The following is a 23,373-nucleotide window of genomic DNA, read 5'->3' as shown; positions in this document are numbered from 1 at the left end:
ATTTTGGTGGAAAATAACTCTGCGCGTTCGCGCTGGAATTTCACGCGTTCGCGCCCACGTGCGTCGGTGACTCTGCGCGTTCGCGTTAGAAGCTCACGCGATCGCGCTGAAGTAACATAGGGATGCTGACGTCATCGTGGCGCGTTCGCGCATGCACGTGGCGCGTTCGCGTTGAAGGATTTTCGGCCCAGTCCGAACAGAACTTGGATTTTGACGATTTTTGCTATTCCAGTTCTTTTAAAAAGCCAACTGAGAGGATTGTAAAATTATCTTTGGCATAAAACACAAGTTTGGAGGCTAGGGTTCCTACGTAAATATTCTTTCTTTTATTTAATCCTTGCTTATGCAAATTTCTTGGTGACAATTAAGATTGATACTCTTGGTGTGCTTATTTATTCATCGACATTATTTATATTCAAGTAAGTTCTTGTTATTTTAATTATTCTTGTTCTTCAACGTTTCTCAAGGGAGTAGCTAACCCTAGGACTCACCCATTTATTTTGTTTGAAACTCGGAAGAGGAAAAACGGGATTGGGATAGAATAATTAACATGAATTTGGGGCGTTAACCCTCATCTAATGGAAATTGACCTAGGAATAGGCGATACCACTTGTAGCCATATTCGGGTGTTCTTAATGCTCCTAATTGCTTGAGGGATCTTCAATTGGGTAGTCTAGTTAATCTTCGGGAGAAGTTAATTTAGAGTAATTATCCGAGGCTAAATAAAATAAACTTTCTATTAAATCAAGCACTTGGTGGGAGGAAACCCATCATTTATAAATTTTTAGAATAGTTTAATTTATTATTTTTGCTTATTTTAAAAAAAAAAAAGATCTGGAAAAAGGGGGGTTTCATATTCCTCTGCGCGAACGCGTATCAGTTGGCGCTAACGCGCTGAACAAAAGAAAAAGAAAAAAAAATTCTCTGCGCGAACGCGCCACTGCGGAATCTCCCAGGTACAAAACAGAAGCAAAGGGGGTATAACCCCCATTTCCCTCCCTTTTCTCTCACTTTGCTCTCAAAACCCAACTTCTAATCTTAAAAAAATTCTTCAACTTACAACCACAAGGTATGTGATTCTTTCATTCTCTTGTTCATAGGGTTGTTTTTATCGTCTTTTCATGTTAGAAAATTGTGAAAGAAAAGTTTGACTTTCACTTGTTTAAGCATAAAAATTTGATAAAATTGTTGAATTTTCTGTCATGGAAATTGTTGTTAGTTGTTGAGTGATGTGAGTTGAGAGTTGGGTGTTGATGTGTGCAAAAGATGGGGCAAAATACGTGTTTAAAATCATTAAATCGAAGCCCCAAAAATCACGCCTACAACCTGTTTGTGAAAATGCCTCTGAACTGTCGACTCAGCGCGATCGCGCTGGAATCCTGCGCGAACGCGCATAAGTATAGATGTGAAGAAGCGCGAACGCGCCACTGTGTTGCGCGAACGCGCTGAAGGAAAACTGACAGTTCAGAAACAGAGTGCTCGCACAGAGCTGCTCGAAACTTCTGTGACCGATTTCTTTGGCCTAATTGCCTCATTATACATTGTTTTAGGTATTCATATGTGTGCTCGACATGTGTGTTCATTTTGTAGGTACTTACGCTTGAAAAATGGCTACAACATCCAATGTTGCCCAAGTGCCCTTGATTGAATACTATGATACTACCACCTTTCAGTCAGCAAAATGTTCGAAGCTCTATGATAGACTGCTGGGAAAGAGCTTCATCGAAGAAAGGGGCATTGTAACAGAAAATTTGGAAGAAAAGATGCCCGAGTTCTATGAAAGGCTGGTAACAAGCAGATGGATACGCTTTGCGGATGAACCAATCAAGGCAAATTATACCCTTGTGCGGGAATTCTACGCAAATGCTGCAGAGGCAGACATTACAGATCGGGCGATTGTCAAAGTCAGAGGCGTAGACGTCCTGTGCAATGCTTCTCGAATCAATGCCTACTACAATCTGCAGGATGGTGATAATAGTGAGATGGGGCAGAGGTACGAACAAATACGGCAACAATGGTTTGTGACCCACCTCCACGGTGGGGAGCAACCAAAGTGGTTGACCACAATGCAAAGAAAGATTGACTCCACAGAGTTCACAGCTGAGGCCAAAACTTGGCTAGATATTGTGACATCCAGGGTGCTTCCTTCTAAACATGATTCAGTGGTGCCCCTTGAAAGGGCCAAATTAATTTGTGTTGTGATGGAAGGGTTGGCGGTTGACGTGGGGAGGCTTATTATGCGAGAAATAGGAGAGGTGGTGCTTGAAAGGACTAAGAGTCTATTCTTCCCGTCGTTAATCACTTATTTGTGCTCCACTGATGGGGTGCCCATAAGGCCAGGTGACAAAGAAAAGGGGCCCAGTGGACCGATTCATCCATTGAAGAAAAGAGGGCCGGGTAATGTGCAGAAGAAAAGGAAGATTGATGTAGCAACCTAGTTATTTGGGCAGTCCATCTCTACTGCATCTGTTTCGACTGGTGGAGCGCCTGCTCCGCCTCCAGCTATACCAATCTTGCCACCACTGCAAGAGGCAGCCAGGCCTTTTCAGTATATCTCCACCCAGGTCCATAGGGTGGAAACTCGGATTCAGCAGCTAGTGGCTAGTCTCCCTTCGGGCCCATCTGGAGAGGGCACATCTACAGCTCCCTCTAGATCTGTTGGTCCGACATTAGCAGGTGTAGTGGAGGAGCTGAAGCATATAAAGGAAAAACAGGATAAGATGGAGAGGAGGCTGAAAAAGGCAAGAGAGCACGCCAAAAAGCAAAGCAAATTTCTGAACAAGATGATGAGTATTCTGAGGAGTGTATGCGGAGCACAAAATGAGGAGTAGGAAAATGAGGAAGATTTTGTCCTGCCAGAGCCCAGCAGCTCCAGCTCCGAGGGTGAGCAGAGATGACTATAGCACTCAGTGCAAACAGGTATGCCTAAGGGTTTTTGTATGCTTATATGATGCAGTGAGGGCACTGCAAAAATTTTTAGTTGGGGGTGGCTATGTCACGACCCAACCCCGTAGGCCGCGACTAGTGTCCGTGCTGGACACCCATACGTACCCAATAACCCAAATCAGCATATTAGTAGAATGTATCAATATAAAAGTCAGTTGGCGTTACTAGTTATCATAGATGAATAGATATAGCACGTGGAAGCCGATATGGCTATCACAGATCATATTAACCCAAAACATATACAGAACCCGCATGTATGTCTACAGACCTCTACAGAACACATCAAAATCATAAGACGGGACAGGGCCCCGTCGTACCCCTGAATAGCATACATATGTACAATAGCAAAGGACTGTACCAAAATATAGGCTCCGGACAAAAGAGCGCCCCGAAATAGCAGAATATAGTCTTAAGCAGGCGGATCATCAAATCTGTCATCTGAACCTGCGCGGCATGAAAACGCAGCCCTCGAAGAAAGGGGGTCAGTACGGAAAATGTACTGAATATGTAAAGCACGGAACGTAGTAAATAAAGTCATAACCGAAGCAGAAGGTACAGAAAATGAACGGAATATCCAGAATAGAAAAATGCTGATCATAAAGCATAAATAGTGCATGCAGAAAACATATGTCATATCTGGTCCCATTACGGAACAACATCATGACCGGAACAGAACGTACAGAAAAAAATGAGTATAATATCCAGATTATCATATGCATATTTCCAGAACATAAAGAGTGTATGCAGAAACATATGCCATATCATATCCGGCCCCCACTAAAGGACTCGGTGAACAGAACGTGGTCGCCACCCCGACACTGGCGCCACAACACAGCATAACTCCAGAGTAGGGAATAACTCTGTAACATATCATATCATATCATATCAGAATGTGCACATGTCGAACATATCAGATGGTCATATCATATCATATCATCATATATCAGAATATGTGTACATGGCACAGCATACTCCACAACCCATGTACATGTATACCTGCCCCCTCACATCGAGGCGCGGCGAACAATGCAGTGGAATACGCGTGATAACATATCCTGGCCCGGGCTCAGTGAAGGAAACGTTGAGGCATCCACGAATGGAGTAGTGAGAAACTAATGCAAAATAAAATATAGCACATTTACGGAGACTCAGTAGCATAATTCAGATGACAAACCATATGACAGAAGCGGAGCAGTAATCATAGTGTATGCATTTCGGATATCCCAATAGCATATGTCAAAATAAGCTTTTTGTAATCATTTTCATGTTTCAAAATAGTTTATAAGACTTCAGGGAGCATTTAAAATAATTTTTATTTAGTAGTTAGAAGAGTAGTTAAAATATTTTCTTTAGAACCGCTCGAAGACAAATCATAGATACAAAGGGGTAAAATCGGAAATAGTGGTCCACCTCGGGACAACCGAAGCAAAGGGCTCGAATTACGTATATTATGCCTATGGAATCACCTATAGAGGTCCTAGGGACATTCCATAACTTTCTAGACAATTTGTAAAAGTTTACATAATTCTTTCAACCAAAATATCCTTAAAGGATTCAATTCCATTGAATGATAAAGGGACATTTTTGAACGCGGATTCCGATGAATAGAACGCTTCCCGAGATTCAAATCCGATCCTAGTACACCTAGGACATGCCAAAAGAAGAATAGGGGTAGCTTTACATACCTTTTTCGCCCTTTACGCTAGTCCAAATTCAATTCCCGTTTCGTCAAAAATCTGCAATTGGTCACTTTTACCAATTATCAATTTCAAGCCTTTACAACTTGAATCTTAACTTATACTTTTCTACAAAAATTTGGGCAGCATTTCCCCTATACATATAGCACCCCCGAGAATTTAACTCGGCCAAAATAATTCAACAACAACACCAACACCAACAACACCAACAATCATCACAAAACACAATATAGCATAACTAGTCTCCTTTCCAACATAGTGTAATAGTTTTCATTCCAACTTCACATTTTCAAATCAATACCAACCTTCGCATATTCATTTACTAATCAAGATCATTACAATACAATTTGGAAATATTTCATATCATTTCTACGAAATATTCACAAAATATACAAACTTTCCACCAAAGCCATAATTCATCCAAAACTTCTAATCTTTAACATACTTATTCACAACATGTTTCCATCTTCTAATTTCATCAACAATCATCACAATTTGCACCTTAACAACTTCATTTCCATAATATCATAAAATCATACTAAAATGACATAATCTTCTACATTCCATTTCAATGCCAACTTAAACCATTTTGCCTTCATTTACATTGCAAGGATCACAACTAACATATTAAACAACATTAATTCATTCCCATTTCAATTTCCATACACCACACGGCCAACATCTATATTTCCAACTTCAACCAAATTCATTCAACTTTCATTTCCAATATAAATTTCACCATAACCTCAACTAGAATACAACATAAAATTCAACTCATATTATCTATACAATAATATACATATGGCCACCTACATATATACACACCCACTTTGCAAACTTCCATATTTCCATAAATTCTTCTCATTTCTACATTCTACAACATAAACAAACCTTCATAACATAATAAAAAGGAATTAATTCTTACCTTTTTCTCCAATCTTCATCACTTGACCAAGTTGTCAAATTGATGAAACAAGTGCCCTTTCTTCCAAAATAACTACACCAAGTTGTAAAGGACCCTTAATTTAGTAGAAAAACCACAAAATAATAATTTTTGGAGGAAGATTTTGAGGGGGAAAAATCCCCTAGCTAGGGCCGAAATTCTCCTTCTTTTTTTGCTCTTGTTTCTTGTTTTCTCTCCTTCTAGTTTTGTCTTGAAACTTCTAATGTTTCAAGACAATTTATGATTTCTTATATTAATTTTCCACATGGCAAATTAATTGGAATTATGGGTTGGGCCATAAGATGGCCGGCCACCCCTCTCCCTTGGGCTTGATTTTTATTTTTTATTTTTTTGGGCCAACCCGGTTGGTCCCGAGTTGGGCCTAGCCCACTGACCTTTCGACCTTAAAACGTCCATATATCCGAGTACCGACGTCACCGGAGAACCCACTACCTATGGTTGGAAAGCTGATTCAATTATCTACAACTTCTATTTCTTGGTATCTTTCCAAATTCCAAACTTATAATACCGTTTTTGCCCCCCAAAGTCAGGTCACCCGAAAACGTTTTCTTAAAAATATTCGTTTGGAGGACTTCCACTTTGATTTGGCCCAAGGGCCCTTCTTGAGTTGTGTTTAACTTCACATATGTGATTCATATAATTTTTCACATGTCCCAAAAAAAATCTTGACGTGTGGGCCCCACCTCAACTTACAATTAATCCGACGTTCAAAAATACGGGGTGTAACAGGCTATCTGGTATTGTTGTATTGTAAATATGTGTTTAGGACCCCCCTCGGCTTTTCTTTACCAGAGTTCTTTTCCTGAGGGGTTTTATATTTTTTGTTGAAACTGGCATGTTTAGGATGTTACTTAGGTTGAATAGAGTAGTTTTGACTTATTTGGTGTTACTCTGTAACTGATGGTATGTTATTATGGTTTGTTGGAAATTTTGGACCCCTCGAAATTTTGAAAAATGCATACTGAGAACAGTTGTTTGACATGATTGATTCTTTATATGACATTGTGATTATTGGGGTATTGTGTGTGATGAATGACTACTTGGGAGGTCACAAGTGTAAAATAATTGTCCTTATGCCAATGTATGTGTGAGTTGTTAGTTTGGTTCTATTTATGCATGTATAATCTAGAACTTGCCCGGTTGGTCATGTTTGAAATCCGAAAGTTAGTTTGGTTGTGAGATGATATTAGGCTTTCTTTGTGTAAATAGTCACTTTGCCTAAATAAGCCTTACCAAAAATTTCAAATATCCCTAGTTTCCCTTTTTGAGCCTTTTTACCTTTTTCTTGGCTAGCCAATTATGAAACCTTACCCTTTGTGCAATTAATCCATCTTCACACCCGTTCCCTCCTTGATGCTACTAGATAGATGAGTCAAAACGCCTAAGTTGGGGGTGAATTAAATGTGGAGTAGACGTTGAAAAACATAAGTTGGGGGTGGTGGAGTTTGCTAGTGGAGATTCGATGTGGAAGTTGCATATAAAAAAAAATCAGAAAATCGTAACACAAAAAGGTTGGATAGGAATAAAACCACATCGAGGTCGAAAACTTGAAAGAAAATAAAAGGGGTTGGAAAGAAAAGGGGTGAATTAAGGTGAAGAGATGTTGTAGTGTTCAAGGAGGGGGAAGTCACTAATATCCAAAAAGTATCCTACCCGTCCCTAAGCCTACATTACAAGTCAAAACAAGTCCTAATGTGATCACAACTGAACAAGCCTAGGATGAAAACATAGAAAATAAGGGCAAGCCTATGGAATTTGCATGTGTAGATATGAATTTCTTTGTGAGTGTTAGTGTTTTTCTCTTCTCTTTCGTCTTCGTCCCATTCTTGTTGTATATATGTGTGTTGGGACATTCTTTGGTCTATGTGAGGGCATAAGGATGAGAATTGAGCAAAATAAAGTAACCACCTAAAGTAGCGTTTGTGTGCATCATAATATGTTCGATAATGTAATGTCATGCATTGAAGCTTCATTGTTAGTCATAGTGTTCCTGAGTGGTGTATATTACTTTAAAATAGAAAATTGGGGTGGTCCTTGGAAGAAAAACATGCATGCCGGTAGTTCAGAGTCAAAACCAATGTAGACATTGTTATTCTATGATATCTAGGTGTTAGATTGAGTCGTCGTTTTGTATGGCTTGCTTGAGGACAAACAAATACTTTAAGTTGGGGGTGTTGATGTGGCGTGATTTTACGCTACAATCGATGCTTTTCGGCTATAAGTTTTACTTGTTTTTGGGCAAGTCAATGTGATTTTACGTGGTTTTTATTATGTTTCAGGTAATATGAGTTCCCTACAGCCTAAGTGTGGAAAAACAAGCGAAAAAGAGGAAAAACGTTGATCACTGAAAGCAACTGGATGTTCTGGAAATTTTGGTGGAAAATAACTCTGCGCGTTCGCGCTGGAATTTCACGCGTTCGCGCCCACGCGCGTCGGTGACTCTGCGCGTTCGCGTTAGAAGCTCACACGATCGCGCTGAAGTAACATAGGGATGCTGACGTCATTGTGGTGCGTTCGCGCATGCACGTGGCGCGTTCGCGTTGAAGGATTTTCGGCCCAGTCCGAACAGAACTTGGATTTTGACGATTTTTGCTATTCCAGTTCTTTTAAAAAGCCAACTGAGAGGATTGTAAAATTATCTTTGGCATAAAACACAAGTTTGGAGGCTAGGGTTCCTACGTAAATATTCTTTCTTTTATTTAATCCTTGCTTATGGAAATTTCTTGGTGACAATTAAGATTGATACTCTTGGTGTGCTTATTTATTCATCGACATTATTTATATTCAAGTAAATTCTTGTTATTTTAATTATTCTTGTTCTTCAACGTTTCTCAAGGGAGTAGCTAACCCTAGGACTCACCCATTTATTTTGTTTGAAACTCGGAAGAGGAAAAACGGGATTGGGATAGAATAATTAACATGAATTTGAGGCGTTAACCCTTATCTAATGGAAATTGACCTAGGAATAGGCGATACCACTTGTAGCCATATTCGGGTGTTCTTAATGCTCCTAATTGCTTGAGGGATCTTCAATTGGGTAGTCTAGTTAATCTTCGGGAGAAGTTAATTTAGAGTAATTATCCGAGGCTAAATAAAATAAACTTGCTATTATTTATAATTCATGAAATATATTGGATCGTTATTTGAGAAGTAGTTTCCTTTATTCCATTCTTGTTGCCATTGATCAATTTATTTGCTTTCTAGATTAGAATTTATATTTCCGTATTTTATCAAAACCTTATAAAAAACCACCATTGATGTGTTCGGTCTAGCTATTGTTAGTGATAATTCCTAATCTGCTTAAATCGCCTACATATTGTTCTCTGTGGGATTCGACCCCAACCTTGTTGGGTTACTATATTTGACAACGTCCGCGTTATACCATTAATAGGTGTAATTTGAGCGTATCAGGCGTGCCTGTTGACACACAATTTTGCCCCACTTTTCCTTCAATTAATTTTATCTGCGCTTCTTGATCGTTAATAATTTGGACGAGTTATTTCAAATTTACTTAAGAAAGCACTGTATTAATATTTTCAATATTTATTGCATGGTTATTTATTTTTATAAGAGGTTATATTATATATTTGAAAGTGGTTAACTCTAGTCCAAATTATTAAGATGAAGATGAAGACGTCCAAATAAATTAATTAGAGGAAGGAAAGGGCCAATTTCGGATTTCACCCAGCCCACACTTTAAATCCATTACCCTTCAGCCCAAACGAAACACTTTCATCAGCAGCCCATTACCCACTACCATTACAATCCGGCAGCCCACTTGTTTAAACCCGGTACCCGGCCCACTACCCACCTGCGACCCGATCCTTTCAAGTAGGGTTTCATTCCCTTCTCTCCTAACGCCGCACGCCCTCTCCCCTTTCCCTTCACTTGGTCATCTCTTTCCCCTTTCAAACAAAGATCCACACCTCTCTCAACAATGGCAGATTCGAACAGTGCAATACCTTCAGCCATGAAAGCCTTTGTCTACCCATTTCCATAGGCGAATTGTCCCTATGTTTGCTTTTACTGAGCTTTCTGACGTTGACAGGAAAAACTCCACCCATCTTGCTTCAAAACACACGAAAATCTTCACAGACCAGGGAAGGTCGAACCATTTCGAGTAAGGTCTCAACGTTCTGATTAGATTTTGATTTTCGATTTCAAGTTCCCGCTCATGAAAACGAAAACCCTAGTCAATTCGCCGAAGGGGACAGCACGGGTGATAACAATCCTTACTCTCTATTTTCTAGAAGTGAATACAAAACTTTAGTTCACAAAAATCCTCAATACTTTCATTCGAACTCATTTGGCTCAAGGTTCGGGTCCATTCATAACGAGAGAGTAGATTCGACGCCCGGTTCACTGTACCCAAAACAGGTCGGCACTGTCCCTCTTTTGCTCTATTTGTTCGAAATAACATATTCTGTTATGAATGTAATTTACTTGGGTTTAGATGTGACGAAATGATTATACGACATATCGATATTGGTTGTTGATTTTATTTGGTCTAAAAAAAGGTCATGGCTGTTTGTTTAAGCTGATAAGATTAATGTTGAATGGACTTAGGTTAGTTTACCATGTCTTCGCTGCACGGTTTAAGTCGAATTCGATGAATGCCAGATGATAGCCGCTTGTCTGGTTAGTTGTAGTTTCCTCCAGTTTACATTGTCATGATTGTTTATTAAAAATAGAATCTGATTAATGTTAAGGGATAATGATGTGCTCTTTATCTGTTCAAGTGATTTAGTGCGGGTTGTTAGATTATATGGTTTAGCCTTCAAATGCATTACTGTTTAGTTTAAACCTAAAAATGTGCGAGAGGTGATTGATAAATTCAACTGGTTTAACTAGGGATTAGCTGGACACATGGTTTCAAATGATTGAAGAACCTGTGGGACCAATAAAAATTCGAGGAGTTGATGATTAAAGAGAATCTCTATTTTCTTGGTGATGCTACAGAGCTTGGTTTTTCTTTTAAAATGTTTAAGTTATTCTGCGATGCTCTGTTTTTGGAGGAGAGAATGTATACTCACTTAAGTGAAGGCAAATAAGGTTTAACTTTGGGGTTGGAGATATATGGGCAAGCCAAATGTAGTCAGACTGATTTCATAGTCGTGCAATATTATTACTATCTGTTTTATTAGTATCAGTCTAGGTGTCTTGAAGTGCGTTACTTGATAATCCTGATTGAAAAGGTTGAGCCGTAATGTTCAGCTGATTGTTGCATTTTAACAGTCTGGGCTGAATGCATTGCTTATCCTAATACTTATTGGCCATCTAATAATTAGAATTGACTGAATGACATGTATTGCAGATTTGCACTGTATTTTTGGCTTTACTTCTATGGTACTGAACTTGCACTTTTACAATTGCAGGAATCAAGATTGTGTTAACTTTGATGTCGGAGTGATAAAGAAATTGATCAAAGAACAAAATTTGGTTTAGTAATATTAATTCCCTGCGCCTACGCGTAGGGGAATCTCCAAAGTTTGGTGTGGTTCCAATATTACCCCTGTGAGGTTCTCGAACACTGAATTCAAACTCCGACTTAGGCATACACATGGAGGTCAGAGTTGATGACATTGGAACTGTAGTTGGGGTGGAGGACCAAGATGATCTTCCAAAAAATTCATTTAAAGTCTCTCTGGAGATGGAGAAGTTTCTATGTGACAGATTGCTGGACCAAGACCAGCCGATTTCAGAGCGTTTCAGAGCTCTTTTCTCTCTAAGGAACCTTCGGGGATCAGGTCCACGAAATGCCCTTATCAATGCAACAAGGGACCCCTCAAATCTCTTGGCACATGAGGCTGCATTTGCATTGGGTCAAATGCAAGACGCTGATGCCATTCCTGCTCTAGAAAGAGTTCTATTTGATTTCTCCTTGCATCCAATTGTTCGGCATGAGGCTGCAGAAGCACTGGGTGCAATTGGTTTAGAAAATAATATTTCACTTTTAGAAAGAAGTTTGGCTTCAGATCCAGCTCAAGAGGTCCGAGAGACATGTGAACTGGCTCTCAGTCGAATCAAAGAGCTGAAGAATGTAGGAAGTGATGATGGCTCCTCAACTACAGCGCCGTCACCCTTTCTGTCAGTGGACCCTGCTGCTCCTGCTTCTTATACCTCTGTTGAGGACTTGAGGAAAGTTCTTTTGAGTGAAGAAAAGGGCATGTATGAACGCTATGCTGCTCTTTTTGCACTAAGAAACAATGGAGGAGAGGAAGCTATTTCTGCTATTATTGAATCTCTAGGTTCAAAGAGTGCTCTTCTAAAGCACGAGGTTGCTTACGTATTGGGTCAATTGCAGAACAAAAAGGCTTCAGATGCCCTGTCCAGTACTCTTAAAGATGTGAATGAGCATCCAATGGTTAGACATGAAGCAGCCGAAGCTCTTGGTTCTATAGCAGATGCCGAATGTCTTGCACTTCTTGTGGATTTTGCCAAGGATCCCGAGCCTATTGTCTCACAAAGTTGTGAAGTTGCTCTTAGCATGCTTGAGTTTGAGAAATCGGGCAAATCTTTTGAGTTTCTCTTCATGCAGATACCGCAAGTCGAGCAGGTCTCGTAGGAAGAGTGTCTGGCTATATTTAAATGATTGTCATGTCGGCTGGTTTCAGAAGACATTTCAGTCCCTTTAATATTGATTCAGTTGTAACTGGTTTCATTACTTGGAATATTTGGTTGGATTACATAACTAAGTTTAATTATAAGGACATTTTTGGACTACTAAAGGTCATTTTGTGATACTAAATAAACATTATATCACTAAACTTGAGCAACTTTGTGTACTCTTTTATACGTGAACCATGAATCAAGTAAAATGGAAGTATATCCATTAAGCTGCTGATTAGTTATTTTCGCTGCTTCAAGTTAGGCCCGTCTCGCCGTTTTTCTTTGCTATCTTTGGTTCTAATGTTGTATTTTATGGAGGTTGAATGCTCCTGTATTGGAAGCCTATTGGCCTTCCCACCATCTGTTACTGGAATTGAAAAACGCGGAAATATTATTCTCAAAGTGCCCTTCGCATACTGAGGTAACATGCACCTATGCAAGCATAACAAGGAAGTCAAGAATAACATATCTGGGAATATTTGAAGTTATTTCTTTCCTCATTCTGACAAAGGCAGATGATTGTTTTCTACTAAGCATTCATAAAATGCACATTAGGTTATGCCACCATCTATGATTCAATTCATGGTAAGTGGTGGGTTTGGTTGTTTTTTGTGGGCGGGGGCGCGGGGGGGGGGGGGTTCAGAGGAGAAAAGGTGACATTGCTCAGCATTGTGGAAATGCTGTTTGAACCATCAGAAAAGTCGAATGTCACTACAGTGGATTCCTATTTACATCTTTATATAACAAGTAGCGTGAACGCGTCTTCCCCAGCGCAGCATACCTGAAAGAAAGAACAAAATATTACTAAGATATGCCTTTAAATATTTGCAGTACCAAGATCCTCCATCTCTGACTTACCACTGAGGAACAAATGGTGCCATCCAAATAGCATCGCCAGCCTGAATTGGGTACCTATAATCCAAAAGAAAATGAGAGTGATAGAACATGATTTTAGAAGGCCTCTGAAGTGTCTAGTGATAAAAGCAAGAAAGCTATTCCAGGGTACATGCTAGATTAAGTAATATTCATTCCTAAAGCATCAGAGATCTGTTCTTAAAATGGCTTCAAGCGGAAGTACGATCAAAGATTGATGAATCGAGACAAACAGTGACTAGCCCATGGATCTTAGAGGCTGGAAGAAGTCCTAGACCATGAAAAATGAAGAGCATACAGTGTTAGCATGGAAAGAGTTGTTTAATTGGACATCTCATGGACAGAATCACTGCTTCTCTGGGTAAATAACAGTAGACTAAGAGGGTGCTAATTCTTGAGGTTAATATCACAAGAGGAAACAAAATTTTCGATCATCTGCATATCTTAGGTTTTATATTCAAACTACCAAATGTTGATGATCAAGGATAGCACTCAAATGCATTGAAAATTTTGATGATGTCACTGTAATTAGGCATCTATAAGGTTCAAACGACACGCACTATGCAGATCATTTCCCACTTTTATGGTCATGAGCTTCTGTCGCTAAATAAAACACTTTTTGTCATAATTTTATCTTCTACTAGCCGTACGTAATTTCAGAAAGGCACACATGGAAATGATTCCAGGACATATCAAATCCCGCCCAATATATAGGAGTTTGATTCTTACCAGCTATCACCCAGTCGATAAATACCTTGCCCCTCCAACAGCAGCAAACCATGCTGGTTATAATGAACTTCCTGCAATCCAGCCAGAAATACGTTGTATATACAAACTTTAAGTAATTGCAGGTAAGAAACAAATTGGTTATTGTGAAGAACAAGCAGATGCCAGTGAATCATAACTAATGAACTAATTCTGCAGAATTTTGTTAAATATTCTATAGGCCATCCAAGAAAACTTTTTATGTCTTCGTTTTTACACAGATCAAGTCCTTGGTGATGTCCAATATGACTTGAACTAGGAGAACAACAAAAGGAACAGAAGAAACACTAATGGAAAAGCTTACCTTGACATTAAGGAATTCGCCTGGTTGAAAATCCATGATCTTGCGCAGGCAGAAGCATGTGGCAGAAAATAAAAGGAAACAAAGAATTTAGGAAAAAGATAGAAGAAGATCAAAGTGAGACTATTGTATAACTTTAGTTCTATAAGTTTGCCTGCGGGTTAAAAATTACTTTACACTTTCAGCCAGCTTCAAGGAACCTCATTGACATATAAGCAAAAATTTCATTCATTTGCAGAAGTCTATATTAATTAACTCTACGAAGTCTAAGCAAGCTCATAGTTCAGAGTTAAAAGATATCCAAAGTAAAATAAATTAGATACCGATAATGGAAAAAATAGCCACAGACAAGTGGTAGAACTCACGTGTACGTTGAAATCATAAGCTAAAGATGTCGGAAGAAGCTTCCTTAGCTCAAAAATCTGGCAACAGAAACGTAAATGGAAACAGGAAGGATGTTATTGTATTCTACGTTATATAAAAACCAAAACTGTAAAATAATAAGGAAAACAGAACCTCCACTCTTTCTCTCTCTCTCTCTCTCTGAGGGATTTGAATTTTAAACTTTTGAACAGAGAGGAAAAAGAAACAGAACTATATAGTTCAAATAAGGGAATCAATTTGTATTTTAGAAAAGCAGAGATGAGGAAAACGGTACCTCGCCAGGAGTTTCAAGAAGGGGTTGCTTGTCTGTTGAACCAACAATTTGCTCAGGAACATGATTTTCTAAGCCAGAATACCTAAAACAAAAGACTTTGAGCGTTTAAAATTTAAATAGACAAAAACCTGGTAATCAAAGTTAGATGTTGGGAAAATAATGCATATTGTTACGATACCACAAGTAAATTCGAGTGTACATAATGATACCAACGTGAAGTACCATGAAATAAAAAACTGACCTCCTTTCAAATACAACAAGAGTAGCAGCTGCATCAGTTTCGACTGCATGATCCAAATTGGGAGGCAGATAAGCATATGAATCAACCTGCATTTGAAGTTAGAAGGCATAAGAAGCCTACAGATTTCATTCAAGATGTCTCAGGGAGGAAGAGGCAGGTGGATCTGCTTATTGAAACGATGTCAAGGTGAGATAGAATAGTTTAAGGTTTAAAGAATCTGAATACCAAATTAAAATCTTAAGTAACGATTAGCTAGACCATGAACCATAGAAAACTCTTTAGAATGTCTTTATATGCCCAAATTTGGAGACCATAGAACTCAACATTCTCCTCCACACGTATAATCTGATTCTAGAGTTGATACACGCACTTATGAATGGGGACTTACAAGTTTGAGAATGGGACTGTTAAAAATTGACTCTGATAGCATGTGAAAGCTAGAAGAGAAAAAGAAGACGACAACTTAAGCTTCTTGTATTGAAGTAACTCATTATTATAAGATATACTCCTAATTGTTTGAATCACCATGTCTCATGTTCAATAACCAAAATTCTAAAATATGGATGACATCATTGAAGAGATACTGAATAAAAGGACCCCTTAAAATCTGAGAGATGAGGTCAGAAACTGATCAAAAATAGAGCGAAATTCTCAAATTCTGTTGACATAATTGAAGAAGTAACGGATAATTGAAGAAAGGGCCTCAATATCTCATGGAGGAGGTTGGAAATTGCTGAAACAAATAATGAGACTTTTCCTTATTTATTTTAGTCCACAACACACCCCCTCATGTGCAATTTCCGAGTCTTTTTTCTTGGACCAAGTACATCAAAATATTGATAGGTGGTACTAAAACATGAACTTAGGATTTCTACCTACGTTGATACTAAAGAATCTATTTCTGACCCAAAATATTAAGCAACAGGTGGTGCAAGACGCTATATAGCCGCAAATTTAAAGCATAGCACTCACATTTGAATGGAGTCTTAACGATTATGAGTTAAAGCATCTTTGGGGAAACAAATCAATATCTGCTGCCACGAATATGAAAAAGGCAAGTACAATCTTTTCCTTATACAAAAACTTAATGGTATCTGGCATTATACCAGTTATGCATAGCAGCAGCTTCACAAACTTCCTTACAGTAATAAAAGAAATGGCAGGGTAAAGTATAGCTGGCGTACTGTCAGTTTGCGGACATTCCTGGATATGTTGGTGAGAACTGCACTTCCCTGGACCACAAATATGAACCTGATTTTGCAAAAGTTAGAAAACTACATAATGGAAGTAATAGAACTTCTTGTTTCGTTGTGGTATTAGAAACAGTATTAACTAGAAAAGTGTTGTAAAAGAGGCTGTACTATGGTTCCACTTGCGCTAATGTGGGTTGTTTGGAGAGAGACACATAGGAGAGCTTTTGAAGGGGTAGACTCAAGTTTCTCTCAGTTGAGGAGTAGTCTTCGCTCCCTTATTTTCTTTTGGTACACACAGCAAGTTCCTTGTTGTATAGACGATTGGATGGAGTTTGTAGAGAATCACATTGTTTTGTAAATTCCCAACTTTTTGGTATATCTCTTGTATAAGGTGTTTGTGACCATGTTTGTGGATGAAAATACATTTACTTGATAAAAAAAATAAAAATAAAGAAACAATCATTAAATATTCTCTGTGTCAATTTTAAAATATTCTGTGTCAAGAAGTTCTGAGAAAAGAAACAATCATTAAATATGCCCACCTTTCAACATCACTAGGAGGAAGCCCAGATTTTGAATTTTCTGCAAGTAGCAAAATTGCAAATAATTATAACCAAAATTCATAGAGCGCTTACAGCATGCACCGTGCAAATTTTTATGGTTAATATCTTTTTGCATTAAAGCTCAGGATAGAGACTATTTTTTGTAGCATGATGTGCCTATAGATTCTTCACTCTTGTTAGTTTAAATAGGATATAATAGAGTTCAGAAGCCTTGTTTTGGTCTTCATAGCATATTGTCTGCATACACCTTTTTATTTTTTATTTTTTTTTGGGAATTGTCACTTCTCTTAAATTAGGAGAATGGCACCGGCAGAGCTTAAGTTCAATGAAGAGGGTTCAATTGAATCCCTTCGCCATAATATTACTTCGCAAATTGGGTAAAAACAATTTTTTTTTTGTCTGTAGATATTAAGTGTTGAATCCCCTTGACATAAGGGAAGCTTCAAATGTAGTGGTAAAGGGCACTCAAAAATAGCTCTAGATCACAACTATAAGACCTAGGTGTGACGTTCTTGCATTGTTTTAATTCCATTTATAGGATTTCTAGTTCCGCCATTGGAGGATAGGGATGCTCCCACCATACTCGCAGATTCTTTTGGACTTAATCTGAAAGCAAACCATGCCAGATTAACATCAAAAGTTCTTAATCTAAAGTTCCTTAATCTTTCTGCAAAATATGAAAGCAGCATTGGAGCACTCAAGAAAACACCTTGCATCTTTGCCAAGTACATGACGAAATGTGAGCCGATCGCTGGTGTAATTAGATAGGCGCCTAAAGTATTTGTCCTGCCACATTGATTTAGATGACCAATCAACCAGAATTTCACTCTATCAACCAGATAATGCAAATGGTTAGTTGAGCATACCAATCAGGCAGAGGGCTAAATACATGACTTTCAGGAGTAATTAGAGCATGGTACTTCTTATACACACTACGAGTAAAACCTGGCAAGTCTGCAAGAAAAAGAATAAATAAATAACTAAGTCAGTAGACCAAATTCAGTTTCATCTACACCATCATTGTTACAATAACCCTTGCAAAAAGCATCACTGAAAACAATTAGCTAAGAGACATCCTAAACAAAAAGACACCCAAGATATTATGTGGTCGCTAAGAGAATAAAACAGCATGACCATAATCAAATAAGCAGAGATAATAGCAGTCAACAAGCTTCACATTAATCTAATTTAATTTACTTGTAATCAGCTTTTACATGACTAGGGGTGTGTTCGGTGTGAAGGAAAATGTTTTCCAGGAAAATAAACCTACTTATTTTCTTGTGTTCGGTACGTACGTAAAAAAAATATTATCCTAAAAGCATTTGAATACAATCTAGACGAATATTATGGGAGGTGGGAGTGGGGGTAGGGGTGTGGGTCAGTGGGTGGTGGGGATGGGGGTTAGGGGGCCGGGTGAAGACGAGGTGTGTTGAACGGTGGGGAGGACCCATATATGTGCAGTGGCACTTGTGGAACCTAATTTTCCTACTTCCACTAGGAAAGTCATGTTCCTCGTCTGTAAGGAACTTATTTTCCTAGAGAAAATGTTTTTCTCCACATAGAATACGCCCTAGGTGTTTAGTATATAATAATTAAGCACTTATCCATTTTTTCAAGAAATACTATGGTTACAAGACATGAACTTGAGAATTCACTTTTCTTACTAGTATATATGGAGCCAAACAATGTACTGACCTTGAAGATGAGAAGGGGAAAGTGTGGGGTTAGTAACTTTCCAGTAAAGTGGCTGAGAGTTTGAATCAGCATCAAGAATTGATGGTGCAGAGCAAAACCCAACTTGGGTCACAACGGTTCCCAGAAAAGCTGAAAGAACTTTAAGATGGAAAGAAACATAAGGCAAACTACACAACCAAAAATAAAATAAACTACATGAAATAGTTAAGAGTGGAAAAGGATTACTCAAAGTTGTTGAGAGCAGGAAGAAAGAAAGAGAGGAAAGTGGTGAAAAAGAGTGCATCTTGAAATTGGCCAATGTACACTTCACAGTCAAGATTCTGAGGGGTTCTTATTGATTGTTTTGGACTTTGTCTTCTTTCTTGTGTCAGCTCTGATTATGTTTTATGGGATTTCTCGCACTGGGGTGGTGGCTCGTGGGAGAAGCTGCCAAATTTATATATAATATAAAGCTAGGCATAGATAAAGTGACGTGACCCTCTCTATGGCCTAGAATGTTATTTATTTATTTTTTTCAAATTTTTGACATTTTTTTCAATTTTTCCTACTTATATAATTATGATATACTACTAGAAAACCTGAAAATTATTTCTTAATTACATTTTCTGAATTAATTACCAATAACTATTTTCAATTTAGAAAACCCAAAAGTCATTATCATTAAATTAGTAATTTAGTGATAATTTATTATGCAATAAAACTACATAAATGTAGAAATATGGCTCTAAGGTCTCCTCCTCTCGCCCAATCTTCCACTTCCCATTTGTTCATCCAACAAGAAAGATTCGACGTCATCCAGGAGTTAGAAGAACAAGTGGACACTTCTTTTGTTCGGGGATAGGACTTCCGGTGGAGCAAGTAGATAATATTATGGGGCATCCCTTTTTTTGGGTTGATTGAAAATGTATCATATCTACTGTTTAATTTTGGTGGTACAATATTGCAAATTTTAGATTGTTTTATTCTTTTTTTCTTTCCTTTGACAAATTTTTTTTCAATGTAAACATTTTAACAAACTTTATACATGCATGAAGGAAGTACTCAAAGAGAGATTGTGTCACAAAGCAGTAAGCTTCCGGAGGTGCTTAAAATCCCAGCAATGAAGATAAAAATTTGATGTATACTATATTCTTAGTTTAATTATCCGGTCATTGAAACTATCATTTTGAAGTTTTAAGAATAAACGTATTGTTATAGGCTGATCAAGAAGATTTTTTTCTTTTTCTTTATAGGGCATGAGTTGAGATACTTTGGCCCTTTAGTTTCTTATATGAGGTGTTTGATGCACACAATATGTAAGTCTATCTGATGTGAATATGGTTTCGTTTTTAGAAAAAATCTTAATTACGTTAAACGTGTCAGTTTTTTTTTTTTTTTTTAAATTCTCTTAATTATGCTTAGAAACTATGACTTTATGACATTAGTCGATTTTTCGTTACTTGTATCTATCTATATATTATATAAAGTTAGGCATTAAAAATGTGATGTGACATCTCTATTATACCAAGAAAGTGATTTAACTTTTTTTTTTTCTCTCATTTGTTTTTTGCTTTTTTCTTATCATTTTTCCAATTAAATTATATGTTTAATTGTTTATTCCTTTCAAAAGAAAGGGTGTAACAGATTCAACAATCATAACGATGGAATTACATTGTGATAAATTAAATAATATCCTTAAATTGTATGTCCGTCTGGTAAGGAACTAACTATTCACATCCCTTTTGTTCATTTATTTATTTTAAAGATTTGAGATGAAAATTCTCTTTGCCCATATTTTGTGCAAGAAAGGTAATGTAACTACACCAATTCATCTTCCATACACGAATATATATAAAATTGTAATTTTTTCTTCACATACCTATGTATTTTAAGCTCTCAAGTTCTTTCATAAAGGCCTCAAGGCCTTATTTCTGGTATATATTACGATACTTTAATTTATGTTCTCATTTTATTGCTTTTTTAAAACGAATGTTGATAAGAAGACTTTAAAATATTTAAAATTTCTATATCATACATGATAAATGTGCAAGTACCGGGCAATAGAAGAAAGACAAATTTGCATAAGTTCATAAGGCATAAAAATGGATCACGAAGTTAATTTTCAAGAAATTTTAACAAGTTTCTAAATAATGCTCTTACTTCTTGGTCATTATGATGGCAAAATTATTTTATATTGTCTTTCTTTCCTTTTTCCCTTTTGTTTTGTTAATGTCAGGTTATTAGGTCCATTTTGTATTTCGGAACAGAGAGAGAGGTACGAGGTTAACAAGCACGTGTTATATTCCTATTCTCCTTTATTTTCCTTTTCTCCATATTTTTTTCCTTTTCAGAAAATCTATCGTTTTGTGCTTATCATTAGCATGTTCATTCTACTTTTTGTGCATATTTTAAAATTTCATTTTCCCGATAGAAACAAATGTTTTAAACTATATATACGCATTAATGTATATACCTTCAGTTCATTTTTCTGCATAATTCTTTTTGTATTCAATTTTTATTTTTGTAAGATAGAATATTTATAACTGCGCATAGCGCGGACATATTCACTAGTGCCATATAAAAGCCTCAATTTTTTGGAATATACTATCTCTTACAGGCTGCATGTGATACTTTCACTTTCATTCAATATTGGAAAAATGAAGTAGTACCCTAAACTATTCTATTTGCCTTATATTTTTCCAACTTTTATTTTCTATCAATGAAAGCCCCCCATACAATAATTTCGAACATATTTACCTTATACTAATGGTTGTCTAGTTTGGCTCTTATACTTAATCACGTAAACAACATATTTAAATTTACACTTAAATTATCAAAATTATCTATATATTATACCTCTACGTAGCTTAACCAAATTTTCATATTGAAAACTATTAGCGGGAAGAATATATTTGAGATGAAAGATACAGGTTGGAGCTCTTATGAGCCGACAAGTAAACGAAAAATGTTATAAAATAATATAATTGTAAATAATTAATAAAAGTAAACCAATAACTTGTAGAGAGGAGGGACAAATTGTATTATCACTTTTCTTGAATTATCAAACGAGAAGGCAAAACTCCTTATTTGTAGAAGAATTTTGTTTCTCAACCTACAACATACAACTCGTGCAAGTTGATCTACAACTTAGATACAACTATTATATATCTAAGATACAACTTGCAAATTATGTCTATCGTTGATTTACACTCCTGATTGTATACTTAGTAATAATACATACATTCAAAAATCAAAATACAACTTTACAAAATAGTTTATAACAAAAAGCATTTATAATATAAGATAAATAAATTGCAAATGTTCAAGGTATATTTGGAACATTGTTCCTAAATTCTAACATACAAATGCAAATAGGAAAAAGTAGGGGGACATATTTGCAAACTCCAACAATCTCCTCCATAAACCCCAGCTCTAATGGGTTTAGGGTTTTAGGCACAAAAAATTAGGCGTTAAAACTCCATTGAATTACTTTAATCTCCTTCGCCGGAATTGGAATCGCCGATGGCTACGCCGATTGTGGATTCAGTTATAAGAAGTTTCCGGCAAGTACCTCCGGCAGCAATTCCGGCTATGCTTGACTGTATATTAGCTTCAACTACCACTGCTCCTTCTTCACTTTTTTCTAGTCTCCTCGACCACTTCCCCACTTTCACCAAGGTATACCCGTTCTTTATGTGACACTACTTTTACTTGTCTACTTTTGACTTTGCACGTCGAATTACTCCCTCCGTTCCATAATAAATGGTGTTTTAGGATTTCAAGAAGAAACTGGTCTTGTTCTTTCAAACCTACTCTTATTTATAATCAAGAATCATTAAGTAACTTTTTTTTTTCAGGCATTAATTAGGGGTATGTTAGTAAAAACATGAACAATTTCTTAAGGAGTGCATAAGCTAAAAATATCATTTATTATGGAGCGGAGCGAGTAATAAATGAAGTATGTATTTTACTATTATACTCATATTAATTGGTATATAGTCTCATTGAACTTGGAGAATGATTAGGAAATGAGTAATTAATGTTAAGGGTAAAACAAGAAAAAAAGTTTGTCTTTTCTTGATATACTAAAGTGGATAAGTAAAAATGAAAATAGTTTAGTGGACAAGTAAAAGTGAACGGAGTGAGTATTTTTTTAGTCTGTAATTGGCCAAAAAGGAATTTTTATTACTGCCTTTTCCCATTTTATGTGATATTCATGTGCCAAAACCCAAAAAGAATGATATATTTCTGAACTTAGAAGGATCTTTGTTACAACCTTTTCCCATTTTATTTGATACTCTTTCATCTTTTGTCTATCCCGAAAAGAATGATATGTTTTTATATTTAATAGTAATTTAACTTTAAACTCCTATTTTACTTTTAATGGGATTGATTTATAGCCACACAAGTATCTATGACTTGTTTTAGCTGAAAGTAATATCAAAACAATGTAAATATATATACTAGGACCTTCACGGTCTGAGGCTATATTGAAGTTAAATCTGCAGCTAAGAAGTAGAAGAGAAGGAAATTGCAAGAGAAAAGAGATAATTCTTCATTCATACTCTTTCCATTGTGGGATTACAATAATATACTCGACTAAGAAAGAAAATGACTAAAAGGTAAATAACAAAACAACAACAGAAACTTAGAGGGACCAACCAGCAGTCCTAATCATTATATTGTAACTAGCTCATATCAACTTATGTACTCTTCCGCAAGCTCCATGTACTACCAGTGAAGTGCATCACGGTCTATGTTAGATACTTTAAGAACTAACTAATCTAGCTCATGCTTTCCTCGTATACAAACTAGGTAGTTTAAATGCATAAAAGCAACATATATAACATGCTTTTAATGAAAAGCAAGTATCTAAGAGTTAAAAGTCT

The 23,373-nt window shown here is 36.9% G+C and overlaps 3 protein-coding genes across 8 annotated transcripts in view; 2 read left to right on the top strand and 1 right to left on the bottom strand.

Moving 5' to 3' along the window:
- Positions 1-9,454: 9,454 nt before the first annotated feature.
- Positions 9,455-12,477, top strand: LOC132635186 (deoxyhypusine hydroxylase-B). 2 transcript variants are annotated; one of them, XM_060351471.1, is made up of 2 exons: positions 9,455-9,984; positions 10,983-12,477. In XM_060351471.1, the coding sequence occupies exon 2, from the start codon at positions 11,168-11,170 to the stop codon at positions 12,170-12,172; it is 1,005 nt and encodes a 334-aa protein (XP_060207454.1). In that variant the 5' UTR covers positions 9,455-9,984; positions 10,983-11,167; the 3' UTR covers positions 12,173-12,477. The 2 variants fall into 2 exon arrangements, with proteins under 2 accessions (XP_060207454.1, XP_060207455.1); XM_060351472.1 differs by lacking the exon at positions 9,455-9,984 and adding an exon at positions 10,096-10,245.
- A 182-nt stretch (positions 12,478-12,659) lies between these two features.
- On the bottom strand, positions 12,660-18,934 carry LOC132635187 ((S)-ureidoglycine aminohydrolase). The gene is made up of 13 exons (XM_060351473.1): positions 18,731-18,934; positions 18,506-18,643; positions 17,677-17,764; positions 17,520-17,596; positions 16,790-16,829; positions 16,239-16,305; positions 15,055-15,140; positions 14,814-14,895; positions 14,521-14,577; positions 14,159-14,197; positions 13,819-13,889; positions 13,075-13,128; positions 12,660-12,997 (listed from the first exon to the last, which is right to left on the bottom strand). Exons 1-13 carry the CDS (start codon positions 18,786-18,788, stop codon positions 12,928-12,930), a joined length of 927 nt encoding a protein of 308 aa, XP_060207456.1. The 5' UTR covers positions 18,789-18,934; the 3' UTR covers positions 12,660-12,927.
- A 2,922-nt stretch (positions 18,935-21,856) lies between these two features.
- The window catches only part of LOC132635184 (uncharacterized), a 35,769-nt gene continuing 34,252 nt past the window's right edge, over positions 21,857-23,373 (top strand). Inside the window, exon 1 of one of the 5 annotated variants that reach the window (XM_060351469.1) lies at positions 21,857-22,162. In XM_060351469.1, coding sequence (XP_060207452.1) covers positions 22,007-22,162 — 156 coding nt within the window. In that variant the 5' untranslated portion in view covers positions 21,857-22,006. The remainder of the gene's footprint in view (positions 22,163-23,373) is intronic. The other 4 variants (XM_060351468.1, XM_060351466.1, XM_060351465.1 and 1 more) reach the window with 4 other exon arrangements.

Source organism: Lycium barbarum, chromosome 4 (assembly GCF_019175385.1).
Source record: "Lycium barbarum isolate Lr01 chromosome 4, ASM1917538v2, whole genome shotgun sequence".
Classification (NCBI taxonomy): Eukaryota; Viridiplantae; Streptophyta; class Magnoliopsida; order Solanales; family Solanaceae; genus Lycium; species Lycium barbarum.
The sequence above is the reverse complement of the archived record's forward strand: the minus strand, read 5'-3'. Positions and strand labels throughout refer to the sequence as shown.